Here is a 24,902-nt window from a genome sequence, read left to right on the forward strand (position 1 = left end):
GCAGGGCGGCCTGCTGAGGCTAAAGGACACCTCAAACATGGAGTGTGGGCAGATGGGCGCCAGGAGGGGTGGGCAGTGGGTGCGCCCAAAGCTCAGTCCCCTCCCACTTCCCTCTGGCTGTAGCCCATGGAGGGCAGGTGGGGCCCAGGAGGGGGGCAAGGTTTTGCCAGCACACAATCCCCCAACAGTCAGGGACCAGGCTGTGGTTCCAAATGTCACGTTTACTGCTGGGACAAAGGTGGTGAAAGTAGGGGGGGCCACAGCCTGGGAAGGGGCAAAGGCTGGGAGCTCAGGCTTGGCGGAAGGTCACCCCAGGGTGGAGGGGCTTGGCAGACAGGTTCCAGGGACTGCACACCTTGCCCCACCCTAGGGAGGGCACAGGACAGCCTGCAGATCCTTGGGCAGGGAGCCGATGACCGTCTCAATGTACAGTTGTGCCCGCTGCAACGTCACCTCCTTCACTGGCAGCTGGTGGCTTTGTGCCCGCACCTGCAAGGGCAATGGTTGTCAGGTGCAGATGTAACCCTCCTGCTGGACAGGTGGTGGCTGGGCAGGACAGGATGATGTCTCACCAGCTTCTCCCGAAGTTTCAGGACCAGGTCTACCACTTCTACCTCCGACTTGTCCTGCATCCAGGTCTCGATGTTCTGACAGGGGCATTTGGGGTTCTCTGTCACTGAGGCCCCCTCTCTGTCTGGGATTGGACCCACCCTCTCACCCCTGGTCCTCCCTCACCGCCTCACAAATCGCCTCCAGGTGCAGTGCTTCCAATCTCTGGGCCATCTCTTTGTGCCGCTGCCGGTACCAGCCGTCAAAATGGGGTGACTTAAAAAATCGCCTGTGGGTGGCAAGTAGCAGCAGCTGTGGGGTTGTTCCAGTGTGCCAAGGGTGGCCATGGGCAGCCTGTGTCCACCATCTACCAACCTGTAGAGGCCCAGCCAGTCGCCCTTGAGAATGCAGGTGAGCTGGGGTCCTGCATGCTCCAGGCTCTGCAGGAAGTCCTCCTGATGGAAGGGGCGGATCTGGGGAGGGGTCTGAGACGGGGGCCAGGTGAGCTCGGTGCTTGGGGAGCACAGCCCCACAGGTCCTGCATGTTGGGGGCTGGGAACCTCCTCACAGGACTTGTCAGATCCCTGGATGGCCCTTCCCAGGCAGAAGCCCCTCCAGGGCTTGTCAGACCCCTTTCTTGTGGCCTCCCCATTTCTCTGCCCTGTGAGGGACCCCTGGTGACTTGTGCACTACCTCCCTCCCCACCTCTGCTCCATGTAGACGTCCACCCCACCCTTCACTTCTCTGAGATGGGGACAAAATCCACCATTCCCAGAACCCTCTGGACCCCACCTTCCAGGGTGTGATGCTCTTCTGCAGTGGCATGAGGCTGGCCATGTAATGCTCCTGTGGGTGGGAGGGGAGTGAGCCTGGGGTCATAGCCCTCTGCCGCCCTCCCCTCCTGTCCAGGCCTCACCAGGGGGATGATGAAGCTCTGCGTGAGCTCCAGGAGGTGCCGCCTCAGCAGGGCACTCTGCATGTCCCACGGCCGCTTCTTTTGCACACCCTGCAGGAAGGAGTCCGGGGCTGAGCCCCAAAGCAGACTGAGCCCACATGGCCCTCCATAGCACACCAGTACCCTACATCCAGTGCCTCCCAGCAACCCGCACCTTGAGCAGCCGTTTGAGCAGCGCCTTGTCCCGGTGCAGGTGGGCTGTGTAGGAGGTGTAGAGGCCTGGTAGGAGGAGAGAGCTGGGCTGTCCTTCTGTCCTTCAGGGACCCCCCCACACACTCCTGCAGCCCCTGCACACCCCACCCCAGCCCATCCCAGACACTACACGGTCACAGAGGAGAATATTCTCCCACCTCACCCCGTGAAGCCTCTGAGTGGAAGGAGAGGAGGGAGACCCGCCAAGGGCAAAACGGGACCCTCAGCAGCAGAGGGACCCCAGCCGGGCACAGACCTGGCTTAGTGTCAACAGTCTTCAGTCTGGAGGGCTTCTTCAGCTTGACCTGCTTAGGAAGGTCCCCTGCGAGACATGTGCAGTGGCCAGGCCTCAGTGCCCAGAGCTCTGACTACTCGCAGGCCCAGAGGTCATAGGGTTCAGACCCCTGCAAGTCCCAACCTGGGTGAGGCTTCCGAGTTCCCTACCTGGACCTCCCCAGGACCCCTCACCTGACATCCTGGGCTCCCCAATTCGAAGTACATGGGGCCAGTGCTGGAGTGTTTTGATAAAGAAAGGGTTTGTGACTCCCAGGACCACGTTTGGTCTAGAGAGAGAGAGAGGGAGAGAGGGAGAGAGAAGAGGCAGAGAAAGGTCCAGGGACGGTGGCCAGGGCAGGTGGGGAGGACGCGCACTTACGGGGCCTGGGTGCGTGTGGTGAGCTCCTTGAACTCACTGTCATGGATGGTGAAGTAGGGGCGGAAGTCACAGCAGAACTTGAGGGGCTGTAGGCAGCTACAGGACAGGGACAGCAGAAATCAAGTGAGGGGGACAGCCTGGCCCAGCCGGGATGGTCCAGTGCATGAGGTTCATACCTGGTCAGGGCCAGCACCATCTCTGAGGACACGTCAGGTGAAGGCGCCAGGACCACCAGGGGCTCCCCAAGAAGCATGAGCTCCCACAGCATCTGCACATGGGTCAGCACGGGCTGAAAGCACCTGGTGCCACGCAGCAACAGTTGGGGAGGTCAGGCAGAGGGCCGAGGTTCCCTGACCCCTGCTCCCCTGCCATTTCCCCTGTGGGCTGGGTAGCTCTCTGCTGCACACCATGGACTGAGCTCAAGCTCTGGTGAACATAGGGCCCTACCCCAGTGGCAAGATGGTGGGTAGGGACATGTGAAGATATAAGAGTGTGTCTTGGGCTAGCAGGGCCACCCCCTGTTCTAACATACCAAACTAAGTCTGGCTCTGGGAATGGGGAACTCAACCTAGACTCTGTCTGAGGGGCTGGCAATCCTGTAGCAGCCCTGAGACCCAAGTAGGGGCTACCCACCCAGATTCTGCAGCCCCGATTCCTGCTGGGCCAACTAGGGGCAGGACAGTCTCAAAACCCAGATCTAGACTTGCTTAGAGAGGCAGAGAGGGGTTTCCTCAGGCAGCAAGTGTCTCCCAAAAGCCTCTCTGGGCACCTGCCTTCTAGAACCTTCCTGTCTACCATGCCCATTTCCTGTGGGCACAGGTTTCTTCTTCTGCACAAGTCTTCTCTTGCAGAACTGTCCAAAGGGTCGCTCAAGATGGGCAGTCCTCACCTTGGGCAGCAGCACGTAGCACCCCACAGGGCTCACCTGAACAGGTCTAATTCATGGACACTGGAAAGGACCACTGGGGCGGGCAGCAGGTTCTAAGAAGTGGAGGGGAGGGTGGTCAAGGCTGAGGTCGAACCTTACACTGGAGGAGAGCCCTCAGCCCCCGCCCTGTGACTGTGGCCTCTGTGGCGACAAGACCAGGAAAAGCATGTGCTCCACCCTCTGCCTGGGGTCGGCCACCCACAAGGTGGGCTGGGAGGTCACAGTATCGCCTGGCCTGGGAGCAGGCTTCAACAAAGCCCAGGTCCCCCAGACCCAGCCCCCACCTCTTGGTCACACGGCTTTGGAGGCTTGGACTCCAGCTTGTCCCCCCGGGATGGGATGTGCACCTAGGGAGGAAGGGAGAGGCTGCCTGAGCGAGCAAGCGAATCCATGCACCTCTGGCCCTCACTCTTCAACTGATCCTCACCTGGATGACGACTCCCATGACAGGTAGGTTCAGGGTCTGCCCAGGCACGGGGGCTGGCCATTGGTCAATCTCATTACAAACTGTGGACATAGGTGACCAATGTCAGGAGCTCTCCCCAAGGAGAAGTTTTGTGCTCAGGCCCACAAGGGGCTGCAGTTGGGATGAGGAGACTGTGTTGATGTGCCTGATGGTCACTCACCTGCTTCCAGGCAGGGTGCCAATTTGTCAAAATATTCAGGGGCAATTAGGCTCAGCAGCGACTGGAACAGCCGGACAAAAGGCAGGCGGGACACCAATACCAAAGACTGTAGTGACATAGGGTATCAGATGATGTCCCTCTCCAGACACCACCCCAGCTACTTAGGGCCCTATGGGACCCTAAAGCCAGGCTTACCCAGAGTTGGCCCGGGGTAGCACATCCCAATTCATAGGACAGCTGCCCTGGAATGGCCAGATTCAGACCCCAGGATTATTAGGGAAAACCCAATGCCTCCCAAATAGAGTGGAGAAACCCCCCAGACGACAGCTGGGTGGGGCAGGAGTCCAGCCCTTCAGAGGGAAATGAGAAGTGACCAAGAGTTCAGGAATGACCTCCCCAGGGGCCAAGCAGCTTTTGCCTCAGTGCCTGAATTCAGAACTGAAGCTGTCTTAACCCTGAGAGTGAGATGGGCCAGTGGACGATGAGGAACAGGGATGTCCTGGGCCTGGAGACAGATGGCAAGGAAGGGGCTACAGAGGAATGAAGCTCCTAGAGGACTGGGACTCCTGTTCCACGCCATAGCCTTCTCTGCTGCTTGCCAGTCTCCCCTCTACATGGACCACCCCAGAGTGGCCGGCAGCTCACCTTCTGGAAGTAGCCCCTCCTCACAGAGCTGTCCTTCACCTGCCTGAAGTACACGTAGCCAAGGTAGTGTGCTGGCTCCCTCTGGAAGGAGCATGGTGTGAGCCAGGCCCCACCCAGGCCAGCTGTCTAGGCCAGGGACAAGGATGGCAAGAAACAGGACAGGGAGGCAGGGAGGAAGGGAGCTGAGGATTCAGGGCTCCTGCAGGGGCTGTCCCTGCACTCTGGGGCCGGCTACCAAAGTGGAAGCCTTCCAGGGCCAGGGCTGGGGTTTGTTGGGTCCAAAGTAGACAACACCACTCCAGGGAACATATCAGCTGACACAGAAGCTCAGGGGCCTGCACACCTCTGCTCACTGAGTCATGCACTGTTCCACCCCAGCCCTGCCCCCCAGTATGCAAAGAAGGTGCTCCAGGGACTCCCGTGAGTCCCCAGAAGAGCTGGCCCACCCCCAGTGGAGGCTGGGACCTGGGCTTGCAGAATAAGCAGAGCTTGTAGCAGTTAATGACCCGACAGAAGGGCCTGCTTGGGTCAGCTAGGGTCCCCTGGAAAGGAAGGGAGGAGCAGACTAGAGGCAGCCCCCTGCTCACCTGCAGTGCCACGGGGGCTCCACCATTGTAGGGTCTGTCGTCTGCATGCCAGGGGCTCCTCTGCCCTCCACACTGGCGCATCCGGAAGCTGAACTGAGTGTCCCCAAGGCAGCCTGCGAAGGGGCAGCCCCACCCACGCAGGTCAGGGTTGGAGCCTCTCCTACTATCTCATAGGGGTGGGGACCAGGGACCAGAGCCCTGCATGGTGTGAGCCAGGCCCCACCTAGGCCAGCTGTCCCCTGTTGGCACAAATGCCCTGGAGGGGAAGCTCAGCTCGAGGGATCTGTTTCCCAGTGGACCCCTGTCCTGATTCCTGCACACCCCTCACCTAAAGGTCTTGTGACAAACTTAGTACAGAGAAGAACCTTCAGTTTCCAGGTGGGAGGCTGGTTCAGCCTGCCTGCAACATACCAGGCACCAGACAAGGGCCTCAGGTGGAGACCAGAGTGCTGGTGCCTCTGCCCAGACACATCTTTCTATGAGAATGTGAAGAAGCTGGCTGCTGGCTCAGCATGGGCTTGGATGTCTCCACTGGGTGGGGATCAGGGGGTGTGACCCATCACTGCAGCACCCCATGTTCTTACTGGCAGCCTTGATGCCTCTGGCCTGGGCCCCATCAGCCCCCTTCTTGCCCGTCTCTTCCCCTTTCCAGAGCTAGGGTCCAACCCAGGAAGGGTGGGGCCACCTACCTGAGTGGGAGTCAGGAAATGACAGGTAGCAGATGCTGCTTTTCTGAAACACAGAGTCTGGTGAGTGAGAGCTGGCTCATTCCTGGGGGATGTCCACTCCCAAGACGGCCAGGACCTACCTCCTTGTCTGTGAGCTGGAAGTCACTGGGGTACACCAGCTGCAGGGGAAGACAGAGCACTGTGTGGCACCACTGACAGCAGCTGAAGTGGTGTGGCCAGCTCTTCTTCTGGACCTCTTCTGCCTTCCAGGGTCCCTCTCCCTCTCAGTGCACTGTCTTCGCTGACCTAGACCCTCCCAGCTCCTTACCCCTTCCCTGACCTCCAGGTTCAGCACACTCCCCTTTCCGCTTAGGCTTCTCACTGTCTACTTCCTGGGCCTCTTAGCACAAGGCCAGAACAACTGGATTGACTTTCTTACTCCTTTGCCCATGGCCACCTGGCCAAGCCTCACCACCTCCTGTTCAGACTGTGGTGGGGCCTCTCTGCCTCTTCCAGCCTGGACAGCTGGCTTTCCATAGCATCAAGAGGGCAGCTTTGGAGCTCACTTCCCTAGAGCTAACTTGCTAGGCTTCCACTCCCTCACCACTGCCCCAAGCCAGTGTCTCAGGCCTCACAGCCTGCCACCTCCTCTTGGGTTGCTCAGAAGTCACCTGATGCAGCAGGAACCCACTCCGTGATGGCAGCTTCCTGCTAGGCATTCTCTACCCATGCAACTGTCTTCACTGGCTCTCCCCAACCTGGGCTTGTGCCCCACCTATAAGTGATCATCTGGACAAGCCTTATCCTCAGAGAATGGATGGGCTAAATAAGCTTTGAATGTTCTAGAGACAGGGTATGCCCTGGAGGCAGCAGGCTGTGCAGGTATAGTCAGGAGCCAGGTCCAGCAGCTGAGGCACTGGCAAGGGTCAGAGTAAGGGTTAGGGTCAGGGTCAGCTGCTGTCAGTGGTGCCACACAGTGCTCTGTCTTTCCCTGCAGTAAGTTTAAGCATCCCGTAGGATTCTTAAAAGTTAGGGGCCCTAACTGGGTTCAGTAGTACATCCCTGTAATGCCAGCTCCTCAGGAGGCTGAGACAGGAGGATCAGAGGCCAGGCTGGGCATCTTAGTGAGACTTTGTCTTAAAAAAATAAAAAGGGAGGGCTGGGTTGTGGCTCAGAGGTAGAGCACTCGCCTAATAAGTGTGGGGCCCTGGGTTCAATTCTCAGCACCACAATAAAAATAAATAAATAAAATTATTAAAAAAAAAATAAAATAAAAAGGGAGCTGGGGTTGTATCTCAGTGGTAGAGCTCTTGCCTAGCATGTGTGAAGTACTGGGTCTGATTCTCAGCACCCATATAAATAAATAAAATAAAGCTTCATCAACACCTAAACCATATACATATACATATACATATATATACATATTTTTTTTTAGGGTTGGAAATGTGGTTCAGTGGTAGAGTGGCCCTGGGTTTCATCCTTAGTACCAAGGGGAGTGGGTTAAAAAAAAAAAAAGGAGACCTTATGGTATCTCCTGGGCTGGCTCTCCCAGAAAGCAGCTGTTCCTAGAGCCTGCTGGGTCTTTGTCCACGGGCTCCCTTCTCACTGATGACCCCATGTCTATCCCCGTGATCATTCAGGCTGGACAGGGTTGCTCTATGCTGGGGTGTGCAGGGGTATGCTGAACTCAGAAAGGTGAGTTGCTGTGCCCGCACTGAGGGTTTGGTCTGGGTTTGCTGCTGGATCCCTTTTGTGTCTTTAGCTGCATGCTAATTCTCTTGAAGGCAGGCACTCTGTCCCTGATGCTTCTGCCTTCCTTACCTGTCAGGGAACAGACCCTCCCCAACTATGATGTTTGTGGAATGTGTGAAAGCAAATCAGTGAAGCCAAGATAGGTAGGTATGATGGTTAGTGTCAAGTGTCAATTAGACTGCATTAAGGAAAACAGAAAAGTGGAAAAGCATACTTTTGTATGGTGTCTCCAGAGGAGTAGACTAATTGGGGAAGGTCTGCTTTCAATGTAGGCAGGCACATCAGTCAGGTGGAGGCTCAAACCAAAAAAGTAGAAGAAAGGCGATTTCCTGACTCTCCTGGAGCTACAGCTCTTTTTCTCCTGGCTTTGGACCAGGACTCCAGGTTCTGCAGCCTCTAGACTCCAGTTAGCCCCACTCCAGCCTTTGGCCTGGGCCTCAGAGGTACACCACCAGCTTTCCTGTTTCTGAGGCCTTCAGACTTGTACTGAGCCATGCTACCAGTTTCCCAGGGTCTCCAGATTGTAGAGAGTCTACTGTGGGACTGCTCAGCCTCCATGATCACAGGAGTGAATTCCCCTCATTAATCCCCGTCATCCATCCATCCACCATGTTGGTTCTGTCTCTCTGAAGCACTCTAATAATACTTACAAACCTTAGTCTTGGAGGACAGCATGGTCAAGGAGGTGCCAGTCAGGCGTACTCCAGGAGGAAGGGAGCCAGCGGTGGGAAGAGGAGGCAAGGGGGCTGGACCTACAGGATGCTCCAGGATACCTCCATGAGAGTCAGCATCCACAAGACGACACAGGCTGAACCCGTATCTGCACTGAGGGGGGCTGAGGACAGGTGGGTACTTGGAGGCCCCAAAGGGCCCTGTCCTTAAGGTCAGGGTCTGTACCTGGTCTGACGGTCACAGGAGTCTTGCAGAATCTGTGGAGGCCACCTTGGCCTCTGAACTCTGTGTCCATATCCAGGGCCCTTCTAGAACAACTGACCAGGAAACTCCTGTTCATGGCTTACCTGGAGCTAAGTGCTCAGGTAGGGTCATGCCAAAGTGAGGAGACAAATGGAACAAATCCTTAGAGAAAGGAGTGGCTGCAGGCCAAGTTCCGCCTGCCCAGGGACTACTTCAGCGTCTTGTTCTTTTCATCTGAGCTAGTCTGCACAGGTCATCACTCCTGGTCACTGAGAACTCTGCTTGGAGAGGTAACTCTAGGCAGTGGTTTTCAAAGCATGATATGCAACACCTAGGGGTCCACAAGGCCAAAGCCATTGTCGTAAGTCAGTACCATCTTTACTCTCATCTTCTCACACAGTTCCCAGAGGTCATGAGGTATGCTGTCCCCTGGGAGACTCACTGCAGGACCTGACATGAGAATCTAGCTGTCCTCTATTTGGTCAGACACTAAAAAGGTTTGTGCAAATGTCAAAGGAAGCTGGGCACGGTGGCATATGCCTGTAATCCCAGTGGCTTGGGAGGCTGAGGCAGGAGGATCTCAAGTTCAAGAGTAGCCTCAGCAACTCAGTGAGACACTGTCTCTAAATAAAACATAAAAAGGGCTGGGGATATGGCTTAGTGGTTAAGGGCCCCTGGGTTCAATCCCCAGTACCAAAAAGAAGTCAAATGATACCTTTCTTTTTCACTCAATTATTTTCGTTTTGGAAAACATGGTTGTTGCCATAATCATATATTATTACATCAATACGTAGGATGTGGGCTGGGGATGTGGCTCAGTGGTAAAAGTGGTTGCCTGGCATGCATGAAGCAGTGGGTTCAAATCCCCAAGCACCCCCAAAAAAACAAAACAAAACAAAAAACACATAGGATGTTTTGGGATTTGTGTGTTTTGTTGTTTTGTATTGTACTAGGGACTGAACTCAGGGCCTTGCACAGCTTTACACCCAGTTCTTATTTTTGAGAAAATCTTGCTAAATTGCCTAGGCTGGCCTCAAACTTGTAATCCTCCTGTCTCAGCCTCCAGAGTAGCTTAGAGGCATGTGACACTGTGCCTGGTAATGTTTGTTTTTCTTAAGTTAAAACTATTTTAAAATTTTCTCAGCTTTAGTCTCTAGCATAATAAGCATTGATAGATATAACCCATGCTAACAAAAGACTCTCTGGGGTCCTCAATAATTTTTAAGACTAAAAAGGGGTCCTGAGACTATGCAATAGGGACTGCTGCCCAAGCAGGTGTGGCCAACACAGTGGAAGGGCTCTTTGGGCACTCTGGTTACAAGGCACCCCAGAAGTCTCTCCAGTGATCTGAGATACTGAGGTGCATTTTCAAGGGCTGCGGTGGCAGAACCAGGACCTTTCTTCATCTGACCTGAACTTTCTGGTCACCCCCATGACTCTATTCACTCTTCTCTCAAGCTAACTCTAACCCTTGCGTACAGGTTCCAGTGTACCCATCTGCATGGGAATCCCACCTACAGGCGCTGAGGGAGGAGTCCTATGAGCACTACAGGTTCAGAACTACTTGCTCTCTGTCTCTAGCAGAGGGTGAACTCCTTTAGGGCAAGAGCCTGTCTTCTTGTTTATTTCCACATCGCTGAGCTCTGGCACTGCAGGGCCTGCTCAGTGGCTGAGGCACGGGTCTGCACCAGGTCTGATGGTCATAGGATCTTGCAGCACCTGAGGAGACCATTTCATGCAGCTGTTCCGTACTTGATTTACTTAATGACTGAATCAATGGATAGCCCTTGCCTTTGCCGCTTATGTTAGCTTTCTGAGAAAGGGGTTACCTGAAACAGGTTCCCTCCTCTGACTGCCTTTCTCTGATCCTCCAAGACTAAGCTGAGCCTGTTTCAGTTTCCTGGAGGTGACCAGTGTCCTCCTTCAGCATTCCTGCATCAAGCACAGTGCTGGAGTTTCACAACACTCAGCCAGGCTGAGTTGGGAATACAAGATATGTGCTCCCTGGCAGTCAGCGAGATTCATTCTTCCAGATTTCCAGGGGAGGGATGACAGACAAGAGGCAAACTTCATCAGGGAGTCATGTGGCCCATGTACTCACTGCCAGAGTTCTGCAGGTTCAACTACCTACCGCCAGGACCCAGGTGATTGCCATGGAACATTTCAGAGGTGGGCTTAAGTCTCCAACACCAATCCCTCAAATGTGCCACAGTAAATGCTTGGGAGCCCAAGGACACGTGGCCTTTATCAGGACTTGCTCAGAATTAGCTTTCTGAGTGGCTGCATCTTAGGAAACTAGGTGTGAGAATGCTTTAAGAAAAGGCCTCACTTGGGAAACAATGTGGACAACAGAAGGTGGGCTCTGCAGCCCAGAGTAAATCATCTCACCTCTCTGTACTCTGGCTCTTTCCTCAAGCGGTGCCATTGGGGGAGGGAGGAAGGGGAGATGTGAGACTGTATCCACTCTGGGTTTGCAAAGTCAGGTTCTACCTCCCACTTACCTTCCTTTTCCTGGGGAGCCTTCTAGAGCCCTGAGGAAGGGAGGAGGTTAACAGGCTGGGTGGGGGGAGGAGCAAGAGGAGTTAGGAGAGGGAGGAGGATGCTATATTCTTTGGAAGGAGTAGGAGAAGAAGTCAGCCTGAAAATGTGCATAAAGGGGATCCAAAGAGGGTACTGGGCCTAGCAAGGAGAGACCTGGACCCAGGGGATGGAGGGGCGTGGCGTGGCGTGGCGCTAAGGGGCGTGGCCCGAGGGCGAGGGCGGGGCGAAGTGGGAGAGAGGTGCGGGGAGTGGGGGAGGGAGGAAGGAGCGGGGCTGGGGAGAGGCGCGGCGAGAGGGCGAGGCGGAGTTCGGGGGAAGAAGGGGCGGAGCGGGAGGGAGGGGACGCGGCGGGTTGGGGGGAGGGGAAGGAAGGGGCTGGGACGGGGCCGGGGGCAGGGACGAGGGACGGAACGGGGCGAGGACGGGGAGGGAGAAGTGGTGCCCGCCCGCGTCCGCTCACCTCCAGCGCCTGGCCCAGCTCCAAGTCGAAGGTGACCACGCACACGCACTCCAGCCAGGCGGAGAAACGCGCCCAGGGCGCCGCCGGGGTCCTCGTTGCGCGGTTCGCGGACGAGGGCCCGGCCGCACCGAGCACGCCGCCAGCCCGCCGAGGCCCGGCACCCGCCCGCGCCTCCATGGTGGCGGGTCTTCCAGCCGCGCGTTGCGGAGGAACGCGGGCGCTTGCCCAGCCCGCTTCGGAGCAGTCGAGCGGCCTTCGCCGACCAGAGCGGCCCGTGGCGGCCGTGTGCGCCCCCTGGCGCTTGAGGCTCGCCCCAGCAAGACGGGCCCGCGCAGGCCGACTTCCGCGGAGCCTGCGCCCCAGCGCCCTAACCCTGCACGCCTCTCCGGCCGCCACGCTCAGCCTCCGCTAGCTGGTTCGCGGGGACGCGGGACTCGGCAGCGCAGGCCGGGCTGCAGGAGCAGCCCCACGTCTGTAATGGCTCTCACGCAGCGGGCCCCGTGGGAACGTCAGGTGGCGTTCAGTCTCCGGAACACATGCCAATGGAAAATAAATTAATGGCCCACTCTTATTTTTTCCTTTTTCCGTCCTCTGGCTTTTACTGGCTTTGACCTACAAGTGATGCACATACAGTTCGTAGCCACATGGCCTCAACTAGGGAAATGTGGGCATATGGCCATTGGTGAGTCGGAAAATTGTCCCTTATTATTACCCTATTTCATTTAACTCAGGATGCCATTATTTTGTAAATAAGAAAACTGCTAGCAACTACGTGGCTATGGTTAACGAACCACACTCATTTGCCCACCTGCTGTATGCCAATCGCTCAAAGGACAGGTTTTGCAAGTTTTTTCAGAATATCGCCAAATGTGGAGGTGGGAGAGCAAGCCTCGGATCCTGCCTCGTCCAGGATAGAGTTTGGGGTGGGGGTGGCTCACGGACTGAAACGGTGGAGAAGAGATTGGAGATTAGGAAATAATCAGTAATTTGTATGTGATCAAACTTGGTCTTACCATCGACCACATGTCAGAGGTGTTATTTGTACCTCTAAAATTGGTGTTTTGTTTCCCCTGTTGGCAGTATTGGAGATTAAACCCGGGGGCCTTGCACGTGCTAGGCATTGAACCACTAAGAGGCATCCCCAGCCCTTTTTATTTTGAGACAAGTGCTCAGTGAAAGGAAAGTGACCACAACACTCGGAGTGACCAAGAGATCTTTTTGCAGCAGTGCAACAGAGGAGAAAAGAGAGAAAGAGAGAGAGGAGAGAGCATGCGTGCAAGGGAGACAGATCAAGAGAGAGAGACAGAGCAAGAGAGGGTTTTAGATGGGCAGAGAGTCTCTGGAGCCAGAGGAGTTGGTCATGAGTTGTAGGTCTCTGTCTTGGGCATCAGGGCTGGTAGTCTTAAAGAAGTGGTTGACTGACCAACTGGTTGGTGAATTTGTGTATCTGATCTTGCAGGAACTTCTGTAGGCAATTTAACATACATGGTCCTATTAGGAGAAACATAGACAGGACTAATAGGGGTCCTGTGGGGGGGGGAGCCAAGGCCATACTTGACTGAACATTCCCCATGGAGCCTGTTGGCCTAGTTGCTGTCTCCTCTTTTGTAGCTGTTCTTGTCTTTCATTACTACTAGGAATGACTTTTCAGTTTAACTGGTTTTGGTAGGTGTTTAAGATCAAGCTGGTCAAAATTGACTTTGTTTTTATCTATTGTTAAGAGTCAGCCGAGTTCCTATATGGGTCACTCGTGGGGGAACTTGAGAGCAGCTTCTTAGTTCTGCTAGTGCTATTTGCGCTAGGATGGGTCCAGGTCTTGCTTGACCATGTGGCTTCTCTTGGAAGCATCAGGGATGTCTCCTGTCTCCAATGAGCCTCCTATTCACAGCAAGTGCACTGATTAGCTTTTCATTCTCCAGTGGTCTCATTAATCTCCCTGATCAGGAGGTTATGTGGCCCAGAGTTGCAAAGTTCTTTAGAGAAGTTCCCCGTTCCCTGGATTTCAGACTGACTCAGAGGGCCAGAGCCAAATATTGGTTTTCTTGGCCATTTTAATTTAACTTTAAGTCTTGATCATAAACATCCAGCAAAGTCAGTTTCACCTTAAATTGAGAGTACTGGGCTTTAGCTGAAGTCTGGCCTACTTTGGAGTCATTCTGACATATAGTAAGATGGGAGGCAGAGCCTTATCTCAGGTAAGGCTAAGATTTATAAATATTAGGTAAAGTGTTCTATTATTGAACTGATCTTTGTTTTTAAATATCATTTTATAAAGTTTACATATATTGTTGCTTGATGTCACATGAATACTAATACAATATGATATTGCATTTAAATTGTACCCAGTTTATAGAACTTTATATTAATCTTATTGATAACAGGTCCAGTTATAGAACATTAAGTGATATAAATAAATCTCCAATATGTTATTTTTATAAGTCTAAAATTCCATGAAACCTTTTAGAGAACACCAGCTTGATATAATTTTTTAAAAGCTTCTATCTTAATGAATTATATACCTGGAAAATATGAACACATTTAATACACAAAGAAGAGTAATAGTACCACAATTACATTGATGATTTATATTAATCAAGTTTAGCTCTTAAAGAAATAACATATTACAATATTGCAAAATAACAGTTGTTGTTTAACCATAGGTTGTATACACAGACTTTCTTTAGCACTTACTTACACCTATATAGCCAATGTACACAGACCTTCTTTATCACTTGCTTAAACCCTCTTGTTTACTTAATAGACTCTCTTATCCAGAAACACATTTTTCTTCTAGAACCTTCTAATTTCTCTTTCCAACAGCTACAAAAAACCTTCTAATTTTCTTCTAGAACCTTCTAATTTCTCTTTCCAACAGCTACAAAAGAGGAGACAGCAACTAGGCCAACAGGCTCCATGGGGAATGTTCAGTCAAGTATGGCCTTGGCTCCCCGCCCTCACAGGACCCCTATTAGTCCTGTCTATGTTTCTCCTAATAGGACCATGTATGTTAAATTGCCTACAGAAGTTCCTGCAAGATCAGATACACAAATTCACCAACCAGTTGGTCAGTCAACCACTTCTTTAAGACTACCAGCCCTGATGCCCAAGACAGAGACCTACAACTCATGACCAACTCCTCTGGCTCCAGAGACTCTCTGCCCATCTAAAACCCTCTCTTGCTCTCTTGCTCTGTCTCTCTTTCTTGATCTGTCTCCCTTGCACGCATGCTCTCCTCTCTCTCTCTCTCTCTTCTCCTCTGTTGCACTGCTGCAAAAAGATCTCTTGGTCACTCCGAGTGTTGTGGTCACTTTCCTTTCACTCAGTAAGTTGCCTAGGTTGGCCTGGAATTTGGGATGATCCTGCCTCAGCCTTCTGAGTAGCTGGGATTACAGACATGAGCCACCAGATACCCACCTTTAAGTTGGTGATTTTTGTAGTTGCTTAAAAGCAAGTAACTTGAGAAGGTAAAGGAACTAAGAAGGTGAAGAGGCTTAGGGTGTAGCTCAGTGAAAGATGGCTCGCCTAGCATTTGTGTACACCCTGTGTTCATCCCCAGCACCGGAAAAAGAAAAAAAAAAAAATCAAGTGGGTTAAGTCTAGAGAGTTATCAGGTTTCCCCTTGGCATTATGATGAGCTATCAAATGTTTTCACATGTTCTTACAGAAAAGATGACCGTGAATGTTCAATGACTGTCAATTTACTGCACAAAATCTACATCTGTAATTAATGTTATATCCTTACTATTCTGTACATTTATCCATACCTCTATCCATCAGTCATTCTTGTTTTCAGATGACTTTCAATCAAGACAATTGCAACATTCATACATGCACCCCTAATGTTTAGTAGAGTTTCTTCCACATAGTAGAAGCTTAATCTTTGATAAAGGGATAATTAGGTATTTGTCAAATCTAATGTGTTTATCATTAACTAGTATTTTTTTTTCTTCTAGGTAAAATGCATGATGGGGGTGGGTACTGGGTATTGAATCCAAGGGTGCCTTACCACTGAGCTTCATCTCTAGTCCTTTTTATTTTATTTTGAAACAAAATCTGACTAAGTTGCTCAACATTTCAATCCCCCTGCTTCAGCCTCCTGAGTCACTGGAATTATATGCATGGGCCAGTATACCTGACACAATGCATGAATCTTAAATAGACCATTCATTGAGTTTTGACAAATGAACACATGTGTAACCCAAAACTCTAGCAAGATACAGAACACCATGCTGGGTATGGCGGCACATGGCTGTAATCCCAGTGACTAGGGAGGCAGAGGCAGGAAGATCAAAAGTTCAAGGCTGTCCTCAGCAATTTATCGAGGTCCCCAGAAAGTCAGTGAGACACTCTCTTAAAATAAAAACAAAAAGATACAGAACATTATCATCACTCTTTCTAGTACCTCTTTCTAGTCTCTACACCCAGACCCCATCATTCTGATTTTTGCACTATAGATTATTTTACCATCTACCAGAACTTAGAAGATGGAATCATACAAACTGAAATCAAATCCCATGCATGTGTGAGTTTGTCTGAATGAACCCAACTACTACACGTATAACTAAAAAGTTATGATTTTAATGGAGCCATATAGCGGGTAATCTTTGGTGTCCGGCTTCTTTTCAGATTTGTCCCTTTTTGGTGCATTTCATTTGGGGGGGGGCGGCCGGGGCACTATTTATTAAACTCAGGGGCACTTAACCACTGAGCCACATCCCCAGCCCTGATTTGTATTTTATTTAGAGACAGGATCTCTCTAAGTTGCTGTAGGGCCTCAATAAGTTGCTAAGGCTGGCTTTGAACTCTTCGTGATCCTCCTGCCTCAGTCTCCTGAGCCACTGGGATTAAAGTCATGTGCCACTGTGCCTGGCTCTAAACCAATTTTGAATTCCTGAAATAAACCCACTAGTCTTTAGTAGATAATCTTTATGATATGTTGCTGAATTTTGTTCTAGAGCTCTTTGTTCATTCTTGTGGATTTGAGTGAATTCTGGTGTCATTTCCTTTTAGCTTGAAGAACTTTTTTAGAATTTCTAGTAGGGCGAGAATTTGTTCATTTCCAGGGCTATTTATTTATTGGTTTTGGGGATCTAATCTAGGGCCACTTTACCACTGAGCTACATCCCCAGTCCTTTTTTATACTTTATTTTGAGACAGGGGCTCACTAAGTTGCTGAGGCTGGCCTCAACTTGCGATCATCCTGTGTCAGCCTCCCAAGTTGCTGGGATTACAAGTGTGTGCCACCATGTCAACTTGCCAGGGCTTTATTTTAAGAGTAAATTTCATTAATCAATTAATTTGTTGGTTGTATGGTGCTGGGAATTGAACCCAGGGCCTTGTACATGCGAGGCAAGCATTCTACCAGCTGAACCACATCCCCAGACCTATCCAGGGTTTTTTGTTTTTATTTATTTATTTTAAAATATTTTTTTTAGTTGTAGATGGACACAATATCTTTATTTATTTATTTTATGTGGTGCTGAGGATCGAACCTAATGCCTCACACATGCAAGGCAAGTGCTCTCCCACCGAGACACAACCACAGCCTGCCAGGGCTTTTTAATTAATTATTTATCTATTTTTAATGCAGGATACTGCCCAACTGCCAAAAACTCAACCTTCTAAAATCTGTTGATGTCAATTCACATGAAGAGTAATCAAGTTGCCCTACATGTGCCACTCACTACAAAAGCCCTTTTTTTTTTCTCTCTTTTTGTCCTAGGGACTGAACCCAGGGCCACACCATCATTGACAGGCTTTACTTTTCCTTCAGCATTCTGAACATTATTTTACGACCCTTATGGCCTCCATTGCCTCTTATGAGACCTCAGTGGTTAATTGTACTGTAGTCCCCTTTATGTGATGAGTCATTTCTTTCCTGCCACTTTCATGATATTCTTTGACATGTGGCAATCTGATCGTGGTGTATGTAGGTGTGACTCTCCTGTGTTCATTCTCTGTGGGGTTTTGGTGCCTGGGCCTGTGTCTAGTTGTATTGTGTGGCTCTTGAGGAAGGACAAGACAGATCACAGCTAGTCTACTCTGGTGGTGCTCCAGAGGCAGCATAAATCTTATATCACAGCTTTGCCTTTTCAATTTATTGGTGAATAACTTGGTATTTGATATTCTTAGTGATAGAGTTCCTTTTCTTTGATCCTTCTGTGTCAGAAATAGCTGGCTTTGTTCTAGCCATTCTGTGTATGCTGCAAGGTAGTTAAAGAACCATACATACAAACTATGTCTGGCGACCAGTTATAGAAACAAGGAATGTATTAGTTTTGCATATTTTCTCAATCCTTGTTATATTATATATTTTCACATACTAATCACTTTTCTCCTTTTCATTTTAAAAAATATATGTGTTTCTAGAGGTTAATTTCACTATTTAAGTGTTAACGTAAGAGACTTCTCAGTGGGACAGCAACAGCATTTTAGGAGTATTCAAAACAGCCAGTGATAGATATACTGCCTATTGTGAATGTGCATATCTTCCTATTAGGGGAAGAATGAGGATTTTCTTCACTTGCAATAAAATAAAAGTATCTGGTCAGATGAAAATACAGAGTTGTTTACTTGCTGCATGGAAGTACAAACGTATGAAAAGATGCATACGGAGCTGACTAAACCAGTTTTCCACCTGTTCTCCTCACCTCCATGATGTGAATTTTTGCCAGTAGCGGTTTGGAGAATCCCTGCAGGAGGAACAGACTTCTTGGTTCCCATGTGCATTCTTTCTCTTCGTGATCCTATTGTGTGACCACCAGTGGCATATGGGCCCATCCACTTGCACTTACCTGCATCAAGTTTTGGTGCTGTACTGTGGATAGCTGGCCACGGAGCTTCAGTGGCATCCCAAGTGGATTCCCAGGGAGTCGCAGGCATCTCAGTGATAGGTTTCCAGCCTTGGCCCCCCTGTGCCTTGGAAGGTGGACTCCTGCCCACCAAGCTCTGCTCTGCAGCTGCATATAACTCTACCCCAGGGCAACCAAGGGAATGTCAGATGGGCTGCATTCACACTTCTCTAACAAGAAGTGACCTCCCATTTGGGGGAAGAGATCCTCTTCCAAGTTTTCTCTTTCGTGAATACAGTTGTTTTTATTCACTTACAATCTCATTATTGATAATAATATTTATGTCAAGCTTTCTCTGTTGAAATCATTGTGTGGTTTCTGTCTCCTTAGGGATTCTGATGCTGATACCATTGCAGAGGAGTAAAGAACAAGCAGGAATAGGGGATTTGAAGAGTGTGTGTGATGCAGGCTTGAGGTTTGAAATAGGATTTCCAGGGAAGTGAGGGGCAATGGATGCAAGTCAGCAAGCATACCAATAACTAGGGGGAAGAGCATGCAAAGATACAGGGACAGTGAGAGCAAATGGCCTGTGCAGGAGGTTATTATGATAAGCCAAATGAAAAAGGGAATAGTAGGGGAGATAAAATCACACAAGGGCAACAATGAGGGCTCTGACTTTCATCCTATGTGAGGCAGGAGCCCCTGGGGGCAGAGGTGTGAACTGACCTATTTTAACTGGATCCCTTTGGGTGCCATGCTGTGCTGACTTGACCTACTGCAGGTGCTCCAGGACAGAAGTAGGGAGTCTCTGGGAAGGCTGTTGTGAGTCAGGTGAGGGAAACTGATCTTGTAACAGCACGTTCTTAGTAGAGTGCTGGCTACAGGTTTGCTGATTAATCTAGTGTGGGTGTGAATGGAGGTGGACTCCTGCCCACCCAGGGACTCTGAGCACAGGAAGAGTATCAAAGGCAGGCAGACAGTTGCACGTTTATGGCTATGGGACATCTGCATCTGTTGCCCCGTCCCAAGACCCCATTTGGCAGCTCGGCCCAGCAGCACCTCCAATTTATGCAGGGAGGGGCCGGTGAGCAAGGGCAACTCACAGCAAGACAGCGCCAGACAACCGGGGCGTCCTCTTCCCGGTCCACAGGCTGTCGCGTTTTAACCTCCATTTCTTGGAAGCTAACTCCAGGGAACTCCGCTGCTCGGTCCGGGTCAGGCTGTTTCAGACCTCGCGTCCAAGGAGTTGCGGTCAAAGTGCCCCAACGTGAGTGGCCATGAGAAGAGACCCCAGGCCACTTGTGGGTTATGGTGCGGCTCCTCTTGCATTAGAAAGTGCAGTATCCCGGGCTGGGGTTGTGGCTCAGTGTTAGAGTGCTTGCCTGGCATGCATGAGGCACTGGGTTCGATCCCCGGAACCACATAAAAATAAATAAAATAAAGGTATTGTGTCCATCTACAATTTTAAAAAAGAAAAGAAAAGGGGGCTGGTGTTGTGGCTCAGGGGTAGAGCGCTCGCCTTGCACCTAGCACGTGCAAGGCGCTGAGTTCGATCCTCAGCACCACATAAAAATAAATGAAATAAAGGTATTGTGTCCAACTACAACTAAAAAATAAATATTTAAAAAAAAGAAAGTGCAGTCTCCCAAGCAAAAGTTAATTAAGCTTGAGAAAGGCGCACCTCGCCCCGCAGAAACCCGCGAAGCGGGAGCTCTTAGCCCAGCGGGTCGGCGCCTCCCCCGCCGCCAGGAACCACGCCCGGTCAATCGAAACCACGCCCCATATCTCCGCCTACCCAGGCCCCGCCCCGCGCGGCTCCGCCCAGCAGTGCGCGCGCCCGAGCGAGGCCCCGCCCCGGAGCGCGCTCGTCGCCGCCATTTTGGAGCGACCGGAGCGGCGCCCGCGGCCCCGAGGCGGCCCCGAGCCCGTCCCGAGCCGCTGCGGCCGCGCCAGTGTCCCGAGGCGCCGCGCTCCGGGCCGGGCTCATGTGCGTGCGGCCCGCCTCAGGCCGCCCGGGCTTCGCCTCCGCCCGCGCCCCGCCCGGGCCTCCGAGGAGCCGCCGCCACCCCCGGCCCGCGGGGCAGGTGAGTGCGGCCGCGCGCGCTGAGGCCCGGCGTGGAGGGACCCCGCCGGCGGCGCCCGGGCAGTTGCCCCCTCGGGTCGGCCCGCGGGCCCGCTGCCGGCAGTACCCGGTCAGCCCGCCCGCCGCTAGTGTCGTCCCCTCTCCGCCGGTCGGCGCCCGCTTGTCAGTGACCGTCCCCTCCGCCTGGCAAGGCCCCCCTGCCCCTGCCCCGTGTGGCCCCACCGCGCCAGGCCCTCCGCAGCTGGCGCCGCTGGCGGTGACCCGTGTTGTCGGCAGGGCCAGACCTGTCACGACACCCCGTGCCGTCGGTGGTCTTTGCCTCTGTGCCTTTCGCAGCTGTCAGTGGCCTCCTGGTCGGCAGCAGCCCGGTGTCTCCCCTTCCTGCTACCCCGTCCCTTCCCTCTGCGCCTGTCGAGGTGGGTGGGCCCCGGATGGCAGCGCTCCCGCACCCTTCGTGTTTTACACTCTTCCCGCCAGTGCCCTGCCTGCTGCGCGAGACCCACCCGTCAGTGCCCCCCATCATCACTCCTCTTTCCCAGCATCCCCCATATTAAGGGTCTAGATATCACCCACCGGTCGCTTCTGTCATCTTCTCTGGCCTATCTCCCTACCCCTAACTGCCCCATTCTTTTCTCAATCCCCATCATCTTTTCCTTCATACCTGTCACCTTCCTCTATGCCTCTTACTGGGCTCCCCCTGCCCTTTTTTTTTTTAAGGTACTCAGGATTGAACCCAGGTGTGCTCTACCACTGAATTACATCCCAGTCCTTTTTATTTTGAGATAGGGTCTTGCAAAGTTGCTGAGGTTCGCCTCAAATTTGCAGTCCCCCTGCCTCAGCCTTCCAAGTTGCTGGGATTTACAGGCCTCCCCCATTGTGCCCAGAGCTGAGCTCCCTTTGTGGTCCACCCCCACTTCCCCACCTGCTACTTTGTATCTGTAGCTTACCATTCACTTGTTACTGACGGCTCCCAGTTGCTATTGATCCCTTGCCCTGTCACCACCAGCCCTCCAAGTCCATCACTTCCACTTTGGTCCCTGTCTCTCATTGCACCCCCCCCCCCATTCTGACCCTGTACCCTTTTCCTTTCTGGGACTTGCCCCCCCATCACCATCCCTGGTAACTGCTTCTTGACATGGTGCATCACCCATTGCTAATACTCCGCCATCACATTTCTCGATACCCTTTCCTTTCTGTCTTCCCTTTTGACTTCCCCAGTTCTCATGTCATCCAAGCCCTGGAGGCGAGAAGAATCTAGCAATGAGAACAGTGGGAAGATAGAGCCTTCCAGGATGAGAGGACAGCAGGTGTAAAAACTGAGACATGAAAGGGCTGAATCCCCTCCAGGAATCAGGATAAGATTAATGTAGGGAGGGTAGGGGTGAGACAGGAGCCTGGGTGGAAGAGTTGGTCTTCTACTCAAATTATTTCTTTCAGGCATTAGTGAAGTGTTAGACTGAGTCCGAGTTATGGGGAACCCTAGTTGTAGATTGAGTTGAGGAGTGCCACAATCATAAGGATATGGCATATGAATAGGAGGAGAGTATAGTTGTGGTGTGGTGGTGACTTAGACCTCAGTAGTTATCTTAGGGAGATATTTTGGGAATTGAGCTGTTGGAACTTGATAGATTAGAAGAGAAGTGTAAGGCCAAATGCTGTGGCATATACTTGTATTGCAGGGCACAGTGGTGCACACCCGTAATCCCAGTGATTTTAGAGGCTGAGACAGGGCAATCATAAGTTCAAGGCCAGCCTTGGCAACTGTGTCTTGAAATAAAGAATAAAATGGTAAATAATAAAATGGTCTGGAGGTGTAGCTCAGTGGTACATTGTCTCTAGTTCAGTCCTTAGTATAGTAAGGAAAAAAGAAAGAAAAGAGGTGTGAGAGAATGAGAGGACTGAGCATGATTTCTAGGATTCCTGATGGAACAAATGGATAGATAGTGTCACTGATTCCTGAAACGGGGAAGTTAGATTGGGGTAATGATAGGCATCGGGGAGCTATTATATGTTGGAGTAGTGAGAGAAGTCCAAGGGCCATTAGGGAGAAAGCATCTTGCGGAAGAATCTGGAACTCAAAGACCAGGCTGCAAGTATACAACTTTAAGCAGGAGGCTAATGTTTAAAGCCTTGGAAATGACTAGTTACTTAAAATCTCTCTCACACACAGCAGAATTATTGAGCATTATTATATGCCATTGCATTAAATGCTACATGTGAATCATTTCATTTAATTCTCAGAGTAACCCTAGGACATAGAAAGTGTGATTTCCCTGTTTCATAGATGAAGAGACTGAAATATACAACAAATAAGTGATAGAGCCAGGATCTATATCCCAAGCAGTTTGACTGAAAATCTCCCCTGCCTTTTTTATAGGTTAAAGGCTAACTTTTAGAATATTTTGTTTTTAAGATGTTTGAATAAAAATAACAATGGCTGATTATGTACTGGGTACTCTGTGAATTTGTGTGTGAATATGTATGTATGCTCTAGTAAATATTTGTAAAAACAGGCCCAGGCACATTTTAAAGTACATTATCCATATCTCATGTACTCTTTAAAACAATTTAGCAATGTAGTTACGCTTGATATTCTTAATAATATTCATGTAAGAATACTGAGGCACAATAAAATAAGTAAAATGTCTGAGGTCAAAATAAACCAGAGAGCCAGTACTCAACTCAGATGGCCAGTCTCCACAGCCTGAGCCCTTTCACTGTTGCCTCCTGTGAGTAGCTCATGCACATGGTCATCTCAACTAGAATTTGAAAGGTACCAAAGTGAATACATGAAAGCAGTTCTCTCACCTGGTCCCTCAGCTATCCTCTTCCTTTTCTCCAGGCATCTGATGTTGCTATTTTCCTTTTTATCCTTCTAAAGATAGCTTATTAATAGACAGTCCTGTGCATATGTGTGTGAGAAAGAGATACACATTTTACAGAAATGAGTAGCATGTGTTTTTCACCCACTATAAATATGCCACTGTCTTCTGAGTGGTCAGGGTCTTGGCTCCTCTTGCTCTCTCCTGCCTGAGAGTCCCTCCCCACATACACTGACATCTACTTACGCTCCTGGTCTGGCCTGGATGCCACAGGAAGCCTCCACTTCACCCCCAGGGCACAGGATGTTTTATTTGTTCCATTGCTCTTGCTTAGCTCTCCCTTGTAGGCTCGTGAATGTGTCTATTTCTGAGTTCCAGGATGCATTGTATGCCCATGAGAATTAGGTGTTATGCCCCTGAATATACAAGACCAAATATTTCATACAATGTTCTGTACTCACTTTATATATAATACTTCTTACCTACTTTTGTGTACATGCTGTGTGACAGTTGCATGGACCTGTGATTACCAGTCTGAGGCCAACAAATCTCAGTTTGATGTATAGGTTAAACAAAGATTTAAAATTGTTTTTACACACATTATAAGGGTTTAACTAGGTCATCTCATGCTCATTAGGAGGCCCGGTTGGCAGCTTTATATAGTTTTAAAATTAAAATCCTAAATAAACTAAATATGGTCAGTCTTTCGATAATAAAATTGTTTTTGGTGAAAAGATTAAAAACTGTTCTATTTGGTCCTTAGTGGGAAAATATTTTTAATTAGTGTATATACAAGTTATTGTCATTAATTTAGAAGTTATCTATTAAATAACAAATTTTCAATATTGTCAAAAAAATGAGTAGTGTATTCCATACATTCTTCAGTATCTCACTTTTTTGTGTGTATGGTTCTGAAGATAAATGTAGGGCCTTATAAATGTTAGACAAATGCTCTACCACTGAGCCATATTCCTAGTCCAGTATCTTACTTTTTTAAAAGTCATGTTGGAAATCATGTGATATCTGCATATAGCGAGCAGCTCTCATTTGTTTCTGTGTTTTTGCAGAACTGAGAATGCAACCTAGGACTTTCCTTGCACAGGCGAAGCAAGTACTCTACTGCTGAGCTGCTTTCCCAGCCCAGCTCTCATTTTTTTTTTTTTTTTGGTACTGGGGATTGAACTCAAGGGCACTCAACCACGAGCCACATCCCCAGCCCTATTTTGTATTTTTATTTAGAGACAGGGTCTCACTGAGTTGCTTAGTGCCTTGCTAAGTTGCCGAAGCTGGCTTTGAACTCACAATCCTCCTTGCTTCAGCCTCCTGCCTCAGCCCCAAGCCGCTGGGAGTACAGGCATGCACTACCACACTTGGCATTTTCATGTTTTTATTGTTGTTGTTACTGAGAATTGAACTCAGGGGCACTCAACCACTGAGCTACATCCACAGTCCTATTTTGTATTTTTATTTAGAGGCAGGGTCTCATTGAGTTGCTGAGGGCCTCACTAAGTTGCTGAGGCTGTCTTTGAACTCACGATCCTCCTGCCTCAGCTTCCTGAGCCACTGGGATTATGGGCTTGTGCTACTGCGCCTGGCTTTTCATGCGATCTTTTTTGCAGGGATTGAACCCAATTGTGCTTTACCATTGAGCTACATACCTAACCCTTTTTATTTTTTTTAATTTAGAGACAGAGTCTCACTATGTTGCTTAGGACCTCACTAAGTTACTGAGG

General features: G+C 50.4%; 2 protein-coding genes and 1 non-coding gene across 11 annotated transcripts in view; 1 reads left to right on the forward strand and 2 right to left on the reverse strand.

The window, feature by feature from the left end:
- Window positions 1–201: 201 nt before the first annotated feature.
- Window positions 202–11,675, reverse strand: Dennd6b (DENN domain containing 6B). Of its 5 annotated transcripts, none has more exons than XM_046443572.2 (21): window positions 11,474–11,669; window positions 10,974–11,003; window positions 5,946–5,984; window positions 5,827–5,869; window positions 5,138–5,250; window positions 4,551–4,631; window positions 3,906–4,011; window positions 3,707–3,786; window positions 3,564–3,626; window positions 3,277–3,332; window positions 2,528–2,650; window positions 2,352–2,447; window positions 2,165–2,259; window positions 1,953–2,018; window positions 1,659–1,723; window positions 1,466–1,555; window positions 1,342–1,395; window positions 925–1,034; window positions 736–838; window positions 573–647; window positions 202–489 (listed from the first exon to the last, which is right to left on the reverse strand). In XM_046443572.2, exons 1-21 carry the CDS (start codon window positions 11,648–11,650, stop codon window positions 367–369), a joined length of 1,788 nt encoding a protein of 595 aa, XP_046299528.1. In that variant the 5' UTR covers window positions 11,651–11,669; the 3' UTR covers window positions 202–366. The 5 variants fall into 5 exon arrangements, 4 of the variants coding, with proteins under 4 accessions (XP_046299528.1, XP_046299529.1, XP_046299531.1 ...); XR_006851539.2 differs by having other exon boundaries at window positions 435–489; window positions 744–838; window positions 11,474–11,675; XM_046443573.2 differs by lacking the exon at window positions 10,974–11,003 and having other exon boundaries at window positions 11,474–11,668.
- A 5,327-nt stretch (window positions 11,676–17,002) lies between these two features.
- LOC124092180 (U11 spliceosomal RNA) lies at window positions 17,003–17,173 on the reverse strand. The gene has a single exon (XR_006851545.1). It is a non-coding gene; the product is annotated as a U11 spliceosomal RNA (small nuclear RNA).
- Window positions 17,174–20,220: 3,047 nt separating this feature from the next.
- The window catches only part of Ppp6r2 (protein phosphatase 6 regulatory subunit 2), a 97,491-nt gene continuing 92,809 nt past the window's right edge, over window positions 20,221–24,902 (forward strand). For 4 of the 5 annotated variants that reach the window (XM_046443592.2, XM_046443583.2, XM_046443590.2 and 1 more), the window contains exon 1: window positions 20,221–20,348. The gene's annotated coding sequence lies outside the window, so the exon portion shown is untranslated. The remainder of the gene's footprint in view (window positions 20,349–24,902) is intronic. The other variant, XM_046443591.2, reaches the window with a different exon arrangement.

Source organism: Marmota monax, unplaced genomic scaffold, assembly GCF_021218885.2.
Source record: "Marmota monax isolate L192 unplaced genomic scaffold, Marmota_monax_Labrador192_F-V1.1 WCK01_AAM20220418_F8-fsc00234, whole genome shotgun sequence".
Lineage (NCBI taxonomy): Eukaryota > Metazoa > Chordata > Mammalia > Rodentia > Sciuridae > Marmota > Marmota monax.

Coding starts and splice junctions, on each gene's coding strand:
- Dennd6b (XM_046443572.2), bottom strand. CDS start 11,650: ATGGAGGCGCGGGCGGGTGCCGGGCCTCGGCGGGCTGGCGGCGTGCTC. Junction 3,333..3,563: donor CAAAGCCGTGTGACCAAGAG/GTGGGGGCTGGG, acceptor TCCACTTCTTAG/AACCTGCTGCCCGCCCCAGT. Junction 2,651..3,276: donor CATGAATTAGACCTGTTCAG/GTGAGCCCTGTG, acceptor GCGTGGCACCAG/GTGCTTTCAGCCCGTGCTGA.